At 41.7% G+C, this 16614-nt stretch overlaps 1 protein-coding gene across 1 annotated transcript in view; it reads left to right on the top strand.

Moving 5' to 3' along the window:
- The window catches only part of PIWIL4 (piwi like RNA-mediated gene silencing 4), a 57188-nt gene that overhangs the window by 18964 nt on the left and 21610 nt on the right, over positions 1–16614 (top strand). The window contains exons 8-11 of the mRNA XM_049889546.1: positions 4939–5050; positions 11417–11540; positions 12898–13015; positions 14679–14790. Of these exons, the coding sequence (XP_049745503.1) occupies positions 4939–5050; positions 11417–11540; positions 12898–13015; positions 14679–14790 (466 nt within the window). The remainder of the gene's footprint in view (positions 1–4938; positions 5051–11416; positions 11541–12897; positions 13016–14678; positions 14791–16614) is intronic.

The following is a 16614-nucleotide window of genomic DNA, read 5'->3' as shown; positions in this document are numbered from 1 at the left end:
ATAGGACAGAGTAGAATTGCCCCATAGAGTTTCCTGGTGGATTCAAACTGCCAACCTTTTGGTTAGCAGCTGTAGCACATAACCACTACGCCACCAGGGTTTCCAAAGTTTTTAATAGAATTTGTTTTTTAGAGCAGTTTCAGGTTTACAGAAAAATTGTACAGAAGGTACAGAGGGGGACACCTGCACACTCTTTCCCGTTACTGACATCTTGAGTTCTTGTGATAGGTTTGTTATAACCGATGAACCAATATTGATACGTAATTATTAACTTAAGTGCATAGTTTACAATAGGGCTCATTCTTTGTGTTTTACGTTTCTGTGGGTTTTGACAAATATATAATGTCTTGTGTCCACTGTTACAGTATCCTACAGGAGAGTTTCACTGTTCTAAAAAAGGCCTCCTGATCTACTCATTCATCCCTTCCCCCTCTCCCTAAACCCCTTGGCAACCACTGATCTTTTTTACTGACTCTATAGTTGTGCCTTTTTCAGAATGTCACATAGTTGGAATCATACAGTATGTAGCTTTCTCAGACTGGCTTCTTTCACTTAGCAGTATGCATTTAAGGTTTCTCCATGTCTTTCTGTGACTTGTCATTTCTTTTTATAGCTGCATAATATTCCATTGTATGTGTGCACCAGTTTATTCATTCATCCGTTGATGGACATCTTGATTGTTTCCAGTATTTGACAATTATGAATAAAACTGCTCTAAACATTTCCTGTTGAAATTCTACTCCTTCTGCAAGGCCCAGCTCAAATATCACACCTTCCCTGAAGCCTCTACCTGTCCACTCAGTTGGAATTAACTAGTTCCCTCCCTGGTGCTGCTCCCATAGCACTTTGCTTCTAGCCATTTTATGTTACAGGACGAATGTTAGGTCCCTGACATATCTTCTCTATAAGATGATGAGGTCTTCAAGGTTGGGAGTTCACCCTCAGTGCATATTGAACTGGAATTAAACACAGGTGGATTAGGTGACTTCCTGAGTACAAAGCTCACCATATACTGCTGCCAGTCCAAGAGATTTCTTTTAGAGGACATGCTAGCCTTCTAGTCTGTCTTGGAATTCCCAAAGTTGTTTTTCTGGATAATGGAGCAGAAAGATGCGACTGGTTGAATTCCACACTACCTGGGCTGAGAAGGCTGCCCTTTTATCTTACTGCTCATGGATTAGCTTATCACATTATTTGAAAGTCACCTTGGAAGGTACAGAGGGCTTTGAAGAATCCTGCCATGGAGTTTTCTGTCCTGAGGGCTTAAGTGACATGGGGATCATTCTACTCTATACAGTGCTAAAGGGGAGGAAAAAAAAACCCCAGCTGCCATCAATTCATGGTGACCCGACGTGTGTCAGAGTAGAGCTGTGCTCCACAGGGTTTTCAGTGGCTGTTTTTCCAGAAGTGGTTCGCCAGGCACTTCTGGGTTGTCTCAAACCTCCAATCTTTTGGTTATGTCAAAAGAAACTGAGTCAATAATAAAATTAATCTATAAGATGGGGTTTATTCCAGCAGAAGGTTCACAAATCTGGCAGCACCAGACCACATGTGGAAAGGTACTCTGCCAAGTAGCAGCAGTGACTGGCATTTTATAGAAAACAACCCAGAAGCAAAGAAGCTTATACAATTTACTGTGGAAATGCTGTCAGAATCTCATTGGTCAACGAGGGTGGCCTGATTTACAGAAAAGCTAAACTTAAGTTTTGGTGAAGACATGTCTTAAGGATGTCATCCACTCGACTTCCTACTCCATTTTGTCAACCACACGACTCCATTTTTATTTCATGTAACAGTTAGCATCCCAGCGTGTTAATCAACTGCACCACTCAGAAACTCTGCTGGAGGGGAGAAGTTGCTTAGAATGAGAGCTTAGAATGATCCTAGCTGACTTGCTATGCAGTTTTGCCAAGGGCCAGCCCTCATTGGGAGGTTAAGCAGGATACCAAAATTACATGATTGATCAGTCTTCTTTTGATGCTTTTTATCAGAAAACTTGTCTGCAAGCACAGAACGTTTGAGTGACACCAGAAGTGGAGGGGAAAGTTTTTGAGGAATGCCTTTCGTTTTGGACATTTAAGAATGATTTTCCTGACTTTAGTCCTTGGGTGGTGCAAATAGTTAACACACATGGCTGCTACCTGAAAGGTTGGAGGTTTGAGTCCACCCAGAAGTGACTTGAAAGGCCTGGCGACCTACTTCTGAAAAATCAGCCACTGAAAATCCTGTGGAACACAGCCTACTCTGCCACACGTGGGGTGACCGTAAGTGGAAGTTGACTTGATGGCAACTGATTTACCGCATTTTTTACGTAAATAATGAACACCTTTTAGATTTGTTTGCCAGCTGTTGCCTCTCCCTGCAAAGTGCTTTCTTAAGCACACTATGCTTTTTTTTTTTTTTACAGCAACATGCAGAAAAAAAAAGAAAATTGACATAATGGCACTTCTGAAAATACCCCGAGGGGGAAGGGAGTGGTTGGCAAACAAATGTAGAAGGTGTACTTATTTGCATAAAATACTGTATTGGTTTCCTGAAGTTAAGTGGTTGTCAGTGAGAAAAGTAAATTGCAGTATAATGACTTCCCAGGGGATTTCTTGGAATATGGATGTCTTCTTATATAGTAATGATTTAATTAGTGTTGTTCTTAGGTAAGAGCTGATCCTTAAAAATACAACAGTGACAAAAATAAGAAGAGTAGCGCTGAGGCTGCTTATGTACAACCAAAAACCTCATTGATTCCTTGGTTTGGAGGTTTAGGGTCATAGTTTCATGAGACATCCCAGTTAATTGGCCTAATAATGTGTTCAGTCCTTCTGTTCTACCTCCTAATTCATTGCATAGTGCCTGGGGTCTTAAAACCTGCAAGGTGCCATCCAAGGCACAATAATTGGTCTCTATTTTCCTGGAGCAACAGAGAAAGAAGAAGAGTCAGGGAATAGGAGAGGATATGGAATGTGTGGCCTCATGGGACCAGAAGAACTAGATGGTGTCTGGCTATCATTACAGAACATTTTGATCAAAGATTCTGTAGAAGAATCCTGATCAAAAGGGAGAAAATGTAGAACAGAATTTTAAATACTCATGGATTCCAGACTTTCTGGAGTCATGGAGGCTGAATGAACCCATGAAACTATTGTCCTGACATCATCTTTAAACCTAAAACCAAAAATATCCCCTGAAGCCTTCTTAAAACCTAAGAGTAGTTTAGCTTCACCAGTGAAGGATGCCTGCCTTGAGCATTGTGATCTTTCAAGATCTATCTGTATGAGAGTCAACTGACAACAGCAACTTGAAAGATTAGATAGGAAACTTAGGAGGCAGTGAGTTTATGTTAATTGAGGAGGAACAACTTAGAAAAGAAGGATGAGAATGGTTGCACACCTTGAAGAATGTAATCAGTGTTGCTAAATTGCACATGCAGAAACTGTTGAATTGGTGTATGTTTTGCTGTGTATATTCTCAACAATAACAACAAAATTAAAAAACTCGTTGGACTTATACTTAAATATGGTTTTTCTTGTATTACTGTCTTCCATCATTCCTCAAATTCTAGAGTCTTATACTTTGACTTAAAAGTTTGGTGAAATGCAAAAAAAAAAAGCGGGGGGGACTTACTGGTCTGACAAGACTGGAGAAAGAGAGTGAGAGTATGGCTCCGGATACCCTTTGAGCTCAATAATGAAGTCACTCTTGAGGTTCACCCTTTAGCCAAAGATTAGACAGGCCCATAAAATAGAATGAGACTCAGTGGGCACAATAGCCCAGGGGCAAGGATGAGAAAGCAGGAGGGGACAGGAAAGCTGGTAATAGGGAACCCAGGGTTGAGAAGGGGAAGTGTTGACATGTCACGGGGTTGGCAACCAGTGTCACAAAACAATGTGTACTAATTTTTTAATGAGAAGCTAGTTCTATAAACCTTCCTCCAAAGTACAATAAAATAATAGTAATAAAAAGAAGAGTAAGTCCTTGAAGGGTTCGGAGCATATGGGTGCCTTGTGTGGGTGGTGCTGGCATGATAGGTTTTTACTTTTAGAGGGCCTGAGGCTTTTCTGTTTGGGGCTTGGGATTGTACCTTTTATGTCCAACAGGGTAGAGAGGTGGGGTTGAGGTTCGAGGAGAAGAAAGTCTTCTCTGGATGTCTTCTGTCCTTCGAGAGGACTTATAGGCAGCCTGTACAGCATGACTCTGTACAGATCCTCTTTTTTCTTTTTGTCCTCACTCTTCCACATCCCAGCCAACCTGCAGGCTCGTGTGAGTCTAATCCAGTGGATGTCCACCAGTGGTGGCTGTAGTTAGTGGGAGTGATAATAACCATCGCTTACGTGGCACGCATCTTCACATACCCTTTGTATGCATTATCTCATGAATCTTCATTGTAACCCTGTGAGGTTGACACAATTGCTGTCCCCATTTTCAAGATGAGGACACTGAAGCAGAGAGTAAATACGTCACTTGCCCCAAAGTCTCAAGCAACATGACTCCAGAGCTCATTATCTTAACTGCCTGCTACCTTTTTAGGGAGGAAACCTGTGCTGGTGAGACACAAAGATGTTTCCGGAAAGGGATCCTAAGGTGGTCAGTGGGGGATATTGGAAGGATCTGGTCAGACATTCGAATGAGAGTAATGGGGCACTAAGATCTTTTAGAGTAAAACTGACCTGGTTTCTTAAGGGGATATTGCCATAGATGGTGCGGTCTTAGAAATGTTTAGATCCTGAAGTACCCTTGAAAGCCACCCAGACTGGTCCCCACACTTCATAAAAGAGGTCCTGAGACCTAACAGAACTAATCATATCTGAGGCCACCTTCACATGAGGAATCTTTAATCTGTGCCACTATCACCTGCTGAAATTAAAAAAAAAAAAGTTTGGTGAAATGGCAGCGTATCTTGTATGATTTGGAACCTTTTTTTAAAGATCTCTTGTATTTTTCCAGATACAATAACAAAACCTATCGCATTGATGACATTGACTGGTCTGTGAGGCCCACACATACCTTTCAGAAGCGGGATGGCGCTGAGATCAGCTATGTGGATTATTACAAGCAGGTAGGATCAGTGAAAGCTGCGGTGAAATTTCATTTACTCATCCCTCCCCTCAAAGTCACAGTGTTGTCATGGAGAACCAATAAAGCATGGCAGTCCTGAGCTTGGACTGGGTTTGGCTCTTGCCTCTGGCAGTTACTACCTGTGTGACCTCAAACAAGTCACTAAACCTCTTTGTATCACAGCTTCCTCATCTGAAAACAGGGATAACAGGATCTATCTAATACCCATATTGTAAGGATTCAATGAGTTAATATGTGTGAAGCCCCTAGAACAGCACCTTTTGACTATATACCCACTGCTGTCGAGTCGATTCTGACTCATAGTGACCCCGTAGGACAGAGTAGAACTGCCCCATAGAGCTTCCAAGGAGCGCCTGGCAGATTCGAACTGCTGACCTCTTGGTCAGCAGCTGTAGTGCTTAACCACTACACCACCAGGATTCTATCTTTTAACTAGTAAGTACTATAATGGTAAATATTGTTAAAACAAAAATCTTATTAAGCCAGTAATGGAGATCGATTGAAGTTTATGTCATACGCAATTTGCAAATCAGGGTAACATTTTGACTAGTGAGTCAAAGATGTTCCAAGGGCTAAGAGTCTTTTACAGATTTTTATACTCCAGTTTATCGCTAGTAAAACAATCTGTGGTCAGTAGGCTTCCATACAGCACTGTCCTGAAGAGCAATTGAAATAATTAGATTTACCCTAACACATAGCCCTAGTCTTCTGACCTTTGGAGTCTCTGTTTCTTGGAATTGACTCCCCGTAGATAATTCTCCAAAAGAGCACAAGGTCTAAGGCAAAATGATCTTCACTAATTAACTATTTCTTGACTTACAGGTGACTTGTAGGAGACCAGTTTCCTCAAGGTTCAAAGACCATCTCAGGGTGGTAGCTTGCATGGGTCACCGCAATTTAACTCTAATGGAGTACATGCAGAAATCCGTATTCCATTAGTTAAAACTTCATTTCTCAATATTATACATATACGTAAAAATAGAAATTATGTATGTACTGTTAAATATTAAAAAATGCTAACCAAAAGGTCGGCAGTTTGAATACACCAGGCGCTCCTTGGAAACTCTGTGGGGCAGTTCTACTTTGTGTAGGGTTGCTATGAGTTGGAATCGACTCAACAGCAATGGGTTTTTTTGTTTTATTAAAAAACGTGTGTATGTGTGAATACATGCATAAATGTGCACACATGCTTCTTTTTCCCTTCATCCCTAGCTCCTTTCCTCTTATAGAAGTCTCCCTACTCCTTTCCAAGTCTAACGAGTTCCCTGGTTGTCAGACTGACTCTTCCTCCTTCATAATTCTCTGACTTGTCCCTTCCCTCCATCCCCACCATCGCTGGCTTGACTCGGGCCCTCATTCTGTCTCCTGTCACCCTTCTTCTGTAGTCTGGATAATCTCCCTAAAAAGCATGTCTGATAATGTCACTCCTCTGCTTAAAGTATTTCCTTGATTCCCTAATGCCTTAGGAGCCAAATCAAAGCTCCTCGGCGGAGTTTATGAGGCCCTTTATGACCCGGCACTCCCTACCTCTGGAGCCTTATCTCTTACCACTCCCTGGCTCGATTCCTAAACTCGGCTTTTTTTGGTTCCTTGACTTACTCACTTCCCTGTGCACTTGCACACACATTGCTTCCTCTTTCTGGAGTCACCTTTGCAACCAGCCAGACATTAAACCCTCTTCATTACTCAGCTGTCAGCTCTAAAGGGAGCCCCTGACTCTCCCCAGGACACCCTTCCCAGCATTCATCTGCCTCAGATTATCACAGAGTGTGAATGGTCAGTGTCTCCTCCTGGACCTTGCCTGAGCTCTGAAGGTTGTGCCTTGGGTTCTTTATTTCTGTATATCTGGGGCTAGCACCTTGCATCTAGTAGATATTCAGTAAATATTTTTTGATTGAATCTCCTGCTACCTTTGGGAGCTTGATTCACAGTTACCAGCCCCCCTTCCATTTTCACTTCCTTTCAGAGGTTCCTTCTCTTTAATGTGCACTCATACTTGAATCTCTGAAATCTCACAGGTGTTTTTAAAAAACCATACACAAGGCAAAACCTTTTATTTTTGTACGCTGTAAGGAAATGCCATATCCTTTTTCTCACTAGCTAACTTCTTCAGAAAGTCATCTACGATAGCTCCGTGCACCTCTTTGGTTCCTCTTTTCTGAAGCCTCAGCAGTCTGGTTTCTGGCCCTGCTGTGATGGAAATAGCTCAGTAAAGGTCAAATTCAGTTATTGTTCTTATCCTGAGGGGCTTTGGGTGGCATTTGACACTAGTGACCACCCCCACCTGCTTGAATTTCTGTACTCCTTGACCCCTGGGACAGCACCTTCCTTATGGTTCTCTGCTAGGTTTCAGGTTGTTTTGTCTCTGCCTCCTTTGATGCTTTCCTCCTTCCTTTCCCCCACAAGTTAAATGTTATTATTCATCAGGGTTCCCTCATGTAGGGTTTTTTCTTCTTGTTCTGAGACCGCTCAAATACAGTATTTTTGCCTTGCCTTCATTCCTGCCTTGTGTACTCATCTGCATTTTCAGGACATATTTGCGTGAATGTCCTGCAGGCATCTCAGACTAACATAATTCAAACTGAATTCATTGCCTTTCCCATTCCTGTTTCCACTTGGGAATTCTGCATCTTGGTTAAGAAATCATTTTGCTGCTTTCCTTTTTTTTTTTTTTTAATAACCCTTACCTTCTCATTCAATCATCATCAAGATGAGTTCTGCCTCCTTTATGCTTGAATTCTCTCTGGAACCCACCCCTGCCTCCCCAGCCCCATTACCACTGACTGCATTCATGCAGGACCCCACTGTCTCTTGCCTGGGGCATTGCAGTTGTCCCCTTAGGGTCTTCTTGTCTTAGCTCTCTCCCCACCGGAGTCTATCATCCTCACTGTCACCGGAGGGATCTTTCTGAAACGGACCAGAAATGTGCTTAAGAGAATAAGCCCTGGTATAAGATGGTCCTGGCACTAGGTCTGTAACCTTAGGCTCATCATTAAACTTGGAGTATCATCTGTAGAGCCCCTGAGAGGCACAAACAGTTAAGTGCTTGACTACTAACCAAAAGGTTGGTGATTCACATCCACCCAGAGGCACCTCAGAAGTAAGGCCTGGCGATCTGCTTCCAAAAGGTCACAGCGTTGGAAACTCTGTAGAGCAGTTCTGCTCTGCACACCTGGGGTCTCCATGAATTGAAATCAACTCGACAACAACTGATAACAATTCCAATCTTAATGGTGCAGCTGAGCATTGTATGAGATAATGTCCAGGTGTCTGCACGTTGTGAGCACTGGGTAAACAGTGGAAACCCTGCCCTTGCTTCTCCGCCTTCCCCTCCTTCATCTCTGGTATCACACAGTTTGACCCCATCCCACCTTGGCAGCCTCGTGACCTGCAGCATTCCCACTGCACACCCTGCTGCCATCACCCCAGTCCATTCGCTCCTCACCAGGTGTTCCACCACCTCTGCTCATATACACTAGAAGGCTACATAAATCCACACTGTATCTTCCTCCTTCGCCAGCAGGTAAAACCGTAGCTTCAAAGTCAGATGTTATCTTGTTGTGAAGTCTTCTCTAAGTTTGCTTCCTGTCACACCCACAGATGAGTTAGCTGTTGGCTTCTCTAAGCACCCGTGCCACTCCTCACATTGTTTCTGGAACACATGTTCCTGGTAGAACAAGGATGGTGTATGACTAATCCTTGATCACAGTGCCTACCAAAGCGGCTTGTGCGTAAAATGTGCTCCACAACTGTTTGCTTATTAAACCCAAAGTCTATTTAACATTTGAGCTTCTTTCCTGCATGAGTAAATTGTTCTTTCCGCAACAGATGTGCTTCAGGACCTATGATGTTCTGAAAAGAGAATCATGGTAAAATCTACTGACTTTTTTTGTAATGAGTTGTGATTCACTGCATATATACTGTAATTAAGGAGGGAAAACCCAAATTGTGCCAGTTTCTAGAATGTGCTTTTCTCTGTGCGCAGGAAAAGAACGTTAAATTATTACGTAATCTATTTTCAGAGTGGAAGACATTGATATTGTACTTTTTATTTCTGTATTTAATGTTATCATGAAAAATAGTCTCAAATGCTAAGAAGATTGGGGCAAAAAAAAGGGTTAAAATTCCCCTTATGACAGCAGTTTACTGGGTAGAGTTCTTGGCCGTGCTCCAGCTGAACAGAATACCCTGTTCCTCGCTCATGTTGCCAGCTTTGCTTGATCTATTATCTGGGACTTAGCATCCTTTCTCATCCTATGCCCATTATTTTCTTCAAGGTCCCCATTTGAACGTTACCTCCTTCACGAAGCCTTCTCTGGTTTAGGAGTCCTGAATTGTTTCTGTAAATCTCACCCAGTACTGAATGATCCCCAAGCCTTAAGGAATGTATCCTGGCTGTGCTAATTTCCAGTTATGGGGCTTTGGGAAAGTTGTTTAATTACTCACCGTATTTTCTCATCTATGAAGGGGGAGATGGTAGCTTCCATCTGATAGTTCTGTTGTTAAGATTAAATGAGGAAAAATATAAGTGCTTCTTGTTAGTTGCTGTTGAGGTGATCTGGACTCATGGTGACCCCATGTGTGCAGAGCAGAGTTGCTCCATAGGTTTTTCAAGGCTGTGACCTTTCAGAAGCAGATCTCCAGGGCTGTCTTCCAAGGCACCTCTAGGTGAATTTGAACGGTCAGCCTTTTGGCTAGTAGTGGAATGCCCTTGACACCACCTTAAAAAAAAAAAACAAACCAAACCCAGTGCCATCAAGTCAATTCCGACTAATAGCGACCCTATAGGACAGAGTAGAACTGCCCCATAGAGTTTCCAAGGAGCACCTGGTGGATTTGAACTGCCATCCCTTTGGTTAGCAGCTGTAGCGCTTAACCACTACAAAAAAAAAAAAAACGCCTTTAGCAGGTCATTATTGTGCTTCTTGTCTGCCTTGCTTTATAGATAGTGTAGTTAGGTGTAAAGGAAGGAGTCTGCGCCCCTTTTGTCTCTGTATCCATTATATTTCTTGGAGCTTAGGAAGCACAAGGTGTGTACTGAATTACTGAAGTCATGTATAAAAATTCTCTTTCAGTAAAGTTTCCTCCAAGCTTTACAGCTGCAGCATTTGTTGTAATCACCACTTTAAAATGTGATCCCTGAACTGTTTTTTATTTTAATGATGAAAAGTTCTTATTGAAATAGAGAAACTCCCACTTCTTTCTTACTCAATTTTAATTATGGATGTTGGTGTCGGATAGTGCCCAGGCATTTGCAGAGTATAATTACAATTGTTCTGCCGTTAGTGTTAAGTAAATTACATTAGAAATGAATGTCAATCAGAACCTTTGTTATTGGAAGGTAACAGAATTTTTAGCAAGATGAGAATGTTGAAATTCAAGTTTAGGAAAAGGAAGGTTGGAGGAGGAAGTAACAATTGCTGAGGACTTGCTATATACTGGGCACTGTGCTAATGGTCACGGGAGAAAGATGTGGCAGTCTGCTTCTGTAAAGATTACAGCCTTGGAACCCCTAGAGGCAGTTTTACTCTGTACTATAGGGTCATTTTTTTTTTTTTATAGGGTCACTCTGAGTTGGAATCGTCTCTGTGGTACTGGCTTTTGTTTTTGGTTGGCATGCTAGTAGTTTATATAGGCTGCCTCTAGGCTACTATTACCTTCATTGCAAGGATGAGAAAAGTTGAGTCTTGGGGAAGTTAAGTAACTTCGCCAGTGTCATAGTCCAAAGAAGTAGAAGAGTTGGGAATCAAATTCACATTTGTCAGACTTCAAAGCTGTTTTCCTATATCATCATATCCTGAAAGTTGAAGACAGTCATGCTGTTTTTGGGAAATTGGAGGTTGACTCAATATAACCTTGCCTCGAGCTGTGTTAGTATGAGTTGGAATTGACTCGAGGGTAGTGAGTCCAGTCGTGCTTAGGTATTATCAAAATGAATACAGATATACTTAGAGCCAGGCAAGTTTGTGGCAGTCTGCCCCAGTCATCAATGGTGAAAATGCTGGCCAGCTCTAGCGGGGTCACTGTAGTATGTACGGCGCCAGCTGGAGGCTCTCCTGAATCTGGATGAAACCCAGAAGGGAAGAAGGAAATGAATTTTTTTTTTTTAAAGGTAAATGGTGTCGTATTATAAAAGGTAATGATTAAAATTATAAAACCGGCCTTCAGAAATAAAAGGTAAGTTTTGGCAAGGAAGTAAAAATGAGTAAATAACCATGGGATTGTTGTTCTTCACTGAAAAAATTTGTTTATGTGGTACCACTGCTTATTGCTTGTAAGCAGAGACGCTCAGCATATAGTACTTCTTCCATATTAACTTTTCCCTTATTAATCTTGGATTTTATAGCAATATGATATTACTTTATCTGACCTAAATCAGCCTGTGCTTGTTAGTCTGTTGAAAAGCAAGAGAAATGACAACACTGAGGCTCGGATTGCCCACCTGATCCCCGAACTCTGCTTTCTAACAGGTACTGTTTATGTTTTATAACTCTGTCAGGCCCCTGATTACACCAGATACTTAGCAGTGGGCAGAACCTGCTGAAGTTACCTGAGTGCCAGAGGATTAAACTAACCCCGGGAAGATGGGCCCTTTAAGTCGTTTATCGGATTAAAGAACAGAGGGAGGAGAGAATGGCCTTTGGAAATTCTTGGCGTATTAAAAACTGTCTCCTTTATCTCATGTATTCCATTTGTTACTTGGACGTAAAATAGGCTCCCACATATTTTTCTGAAACCAAGCTGCCTGTTTTCCATTTGTTGAACTTCAATAGCATAGGAAGCAGTGTGACTGATTTTCTTCAGCTCTGGTATTAATTAACCTTGTTCAATGGTGCCAAAATGATCCTTATTTTCTTTTTGCATGAGCTTTCAGAAGGTAATTCTCACTATATGGTAGAATCTGAATAATTGTCTGGAGTACTTTTAATCACGTTCATTAGATTAACGGGGAGGATTAAGAATGGGGGACTTTCTACTTTTTACAGTAGATCAGTTATGACCCATAGCAACCCTATAAGACAGAGTAGAACAGCCGCATAGAGTTTCCAAGGAGCACCTGGTGGATTCAAACTGCCAACCTCTGAGTTAGCAGCTGTAGCACTTACCCACTACACCACCAGGGTTTCCTCAGTTATGACGTGTATATGTTTATTTTGCAACTAGGAAAATTAATAAGGGTACAATCCTTGAGGGGAGCTTTACTCATTCTTAGTGGTAAGCCTGATATTCTCTGCCAACACAGTTCAATATGGTAGCCACATGAGTCCAATGGGCATTTGAAATATGACTAGTGCAGGTGAAGAACTGAATGGAAGTATAAGTGTACACTGGATTTTGAAGATTTAGTATATAAAAAAGAAACTATTGATTTGTAAATTTTTTATATTGATTAGACGTTGAAATAATAAAACTTTGGGTGGTGTCAGGTGCTGTCGAGTCGGTTCTGACCCATAGTGACCCTATCTACAGCAGAACGAAACACTGCCTGGTCCTGAGGCATTCTCATAATCATTGCTTTGTTTGAGCCCATTGCTGCAGCCACTATGTCAGTCTATCTCGTTGAGGGTCTTCCTCTTATTTTAGATGTGTTGGGTGGAATAATATATATTATTTAAAATAATTTCACCCGTTCCTTTTTTACTCTTTTAAATGTGGCTACTAGAAAATTTAAAATGACATTTCTTCAAAAAAAAATTGCATTTCTTTTGGATCCAGATGGTGAATTTGATTTAGTCTAAGTGAATGTGTTAAATGGTGCCTGAGTTGGGCTGTGATTACATGATATACTGTTCATTTTTTTACTTTGTTTTCGTTTGCATTTAATAGGACTGACTAGCCAGGCAATCTCTGATTTCCAACTGATGAAGGCTCTGGCTGAAGTAACACACCTTAGTCCTTTGGGCAGGCAGCAGCGGCTGGCCAGGCTTGCAGACGATATCCAGAGGTACTTTGGTGTGCAGGACGCCTTTCTGGAACTAGTGTGTACCCTGCCTAGGGCCTGGTTTATAGAATTCTATGTTGTATATGGAGTCGTTGGAGCACTGGTGGCGTAGTGGCTAAGTGCTATGGCCGCTAACCAAAAGATCAGCTGTTCAGATTCACTGGCTGCTCCTTGGGAACCCTATGGGCCAGTTCTACTCAGACCTTTAAGGTTGCTGTGAGTTGGGATTGACTCAACGGAAACGAGTTTTTATATGGAATCCTTAGGTGGTGCAACTGGTTAATGCACTCAGCTGCTAAATGAAAGTTTTGAGGTTCGAGTCAACCCAGAGGGAGCTTGGAAGATAGGCCTGGTGATATACTTCTGAAAAATGAGCCATTGAAAACCCTACGAAGCACAGTTCTACTTTGACACACATGGCGTCCCGTTGAGTCAGGTCCACTTGATAGCAACTGGTGGTGGTAGATGTTCTATCGTTCTGTCATTCCTTGATGACACCATCTCATTCTTGTTGATCCAGGGCAAGTGTTTTTGGGTGGTGGAGTCCTGAACCTAGAGGCTCCTCTGAGATGCCTTAGGGGAAGCGGGTTGAGGGAAGATGGTAGGAGGCCATGCTGGTAAGAGTACCACCCTCTTCAGCTAGACAGCTCTGCTTTCATCTGTCTAATACATCGAAGTTCTGGATAAAATTGTGAGTAAAGAAAAGAGTTACAGTTTAAAAAACAACAACAAGCACCTCAGGTCCCCAGTGTTCAGGACCAGGAATGCTCAGATCTTAACATAGTGGCCTCAGCACGCTGAACATTAAGAAAATCCCACTATATGTTTTTTAAGCTTGGCAACACTTTTGGCCTCTCATGGTTCAGCCCTTTGGATTCTCAGTCTGTGTTCTTGCCCTAAGTTGTGACAGTTTGTCGAACCCATGATGGGAAAATTGAGCTTCCCCTGGTTCTCCCTTCTGACCTTCTAAACTGCCTTGTCCAGTACAGTAGCGGCTAGTTCCGTGTAGCTCTTAGGCACTTGAGATATGGCTAGTGCTACATGTTGAAATGACAGTATTTTGGATCTTCATATCCAGAACCTTTAAAGTACTCTCTCTCAGTTTCATTAATAGGAATGATATCTTGCATTTATTGAGCACGTAGTATGTGCTAGGCACTGTGCTAATCACTTTGCTTGTATGTTGTATTTCATCGTTAATAAAAGTAGCTACTTTTATTATACCTACATTTTACCAATGAGGAAACTGGGACTTAAAAAGATTAGTTTGCTCAAGGTCACATATTATTAAATGTTGGAGCTAAAACTTAAACCCGGGTCCCTTTGGCTCTGTGGCCCATCTTTCAATCATCGTGCCACACTGGGAGCCTTTTCCCTTTCCTGCATGGCCTGTATAGACACTATCTTCCCCTGATTCTTTTGAGCATTATATTGTCCTATTTATGAAAGAAGTTGCTCAAAACAATTATGAATTGCTCTGTGGGCGTGCTAAGGAAAATAAGAAAAAAAAAAAAAAAACCGGCGTGTAGAAATAGAAGCCAGGAACCTTAAAGAAACAGAAAAACCAGTTCCTGAATAATTCAGTAACTTATAATTATATCACTAATGATTAAAACTCTTTATAAAATAATCACTTTAATGATTCAAAACTCAAATCTATCAACAGAAACAAGGATGCACGTTTCGAGCTGGAGACCTGGGGGCTGCATTTTGGATGCCAGATGTCTCTGACTGGCCGCATTGTGCCTTTGGAAAAAATATTAATGCAAGACCAAGTAGTAAGTGCTGTGATTTTATTTTCATTTGAAAGAATCCACTTGAAGATGCATTAGTTTGATGATTTACCGGAGTGACTGTTGTTGGGTGCCACTGAGTCGATTCCGACTCATAGTGACCCCATGTGACAGACTAGAACTGCCCCTGTAGGGTTTCCTTGGCTGTAATCTTTATGGCTTCCATGTGTCTACCAGTTTGTCGTGCTGTAGGGGCTTGCGTGTTGCTGTGATGCTGGAAGCTATGCCACCGGTATTCAGATACCAGCAGGATCACCCGTGGCGGACAGGTTTGAGCTGAGCTTCCAGACTAAAACAGACTAGGAAGAAGGACCCAGCAATCTACTTATGAAAAGCATTAGCCAGTGAAAACCTTATGAATAACAGCAGAACATTGTCTGATACAGTGCTGGAAGATGAACCCCCATGTTAGAAGGCACTCAAAAGACGACAGGGGAGGAGCTGCCTTCTCAAAGTAGAGTCAACCTTAATGATGTGGATGGAGTAAAGCTTTTGGGACCTTCATTTGCTGATGTGGTATGACTCAAAATGAGAAGAGACAGCTGCAAACATCCATTAATAATCGGAGCCTGGAATGTATGAAGTATGAATCTAGGAAAACTGGAAATCTTCAAAAATGAGATGAAACACATAGACATTGATATCCTAGGCATTAGTGAGCTGAAATGGACTGGTATTGGCCATTTTGAATCGGACAATCATATGGTCTACTAGGCTGGGAATGACAACTTGATGAGGAATGGCGTCACATTCATCACCAAAAAGAACATCAAGATCTATCCTGAAGTACAGTGCTGTCAGTATAAGGTAATATTCATGTGCCCACCAGGAAGACAGGTTAATACAGCTGTTATCCAAATTTACACACCAAACACTAAGGCCAAAGATGAAAAAATTGAAGATCTTTACCAGCTTCTGAGTCTGAAATTGATCGAATATGCAGTCAGGATGCATTGATAATTATTGGTGATTGGAACATGAAAGTTGGAAACGAAGAAGGATCGGTAGTTGGAAAATATGGCCTTGGTGACAGAAACGATGCCAGAGATCACGTAATAGAATTTTGCAAGACTAATGACTTCTTCATTATGAATACCTTTTTTCAACAGCATAAACAGCGACTGTACAGATGGACCTTGCCAGATGGAATACACAGGAATTCAGTTGACTACATCTGTGGAAAGAGATGATGGAAAAGCTCAATATCGTCAGTCAGAACAAGGCCAGGGGGCTGACTGTGGAACAGACCATCAATTGCACAGATGCAAGTTAAAGCTGAAACTGAAGAAAATTAGAACAAGTCCATGAGAGCCAAATTACAACCTTGAGTACATCCCACCTGAATTTAGAGACCATCTCAAAAATAGATTAGACGCATTGAACACTAATGACCGAAGACCAGACAAGCTGTGGAATGACATCAAGGGCATCATACGTGAAGAAAGCAAGAGGTCATTGAAAAGACACGGAAGAAAGAAAAGACCAAAACGGATGTCAGAGGAGACTCTGAAACTTGCTCTTGAACGTCGAGCAGCTAAAGCAAAAGGAAGAAATGATGATGTAAGAGAACTGAACAGGAGATTTCAAAGGGTGGCTCAAGAAGACAGTAAAGTATTACAATAACATGTGCAAAGAGCTGGAGATACAAAGCCAAAAGGGAAGAACACACTCAGAATTTCTTAAGCTGAAAGAACTGAAGAAAAAATTCAAGCCTCAAGTTGCAATAGTGAAGGATTCTGTGGGGAAAATATTAAACGACGCAGGAAGCAGCAAAAGAAAATGGAAGGAATATGCAGAGTCATTATACCA

This window comes from Elephas maximus, chromosome 7, assembly GCF_024166365.1.
Source record: "Elephas maximus indicus isolate mEleMax1 chromosome 7, mEleMax1 primary haplotype, whole genome shotgun sequence".
NCBI lineage: Eukaryota > Metazoa > Chordata > Mammalia > Proboscidea > Elephantidae > Elephas > Elephas maximus.
This window is presented reverse-complemented; position numbering and strand designations above follow the sequence as displayed.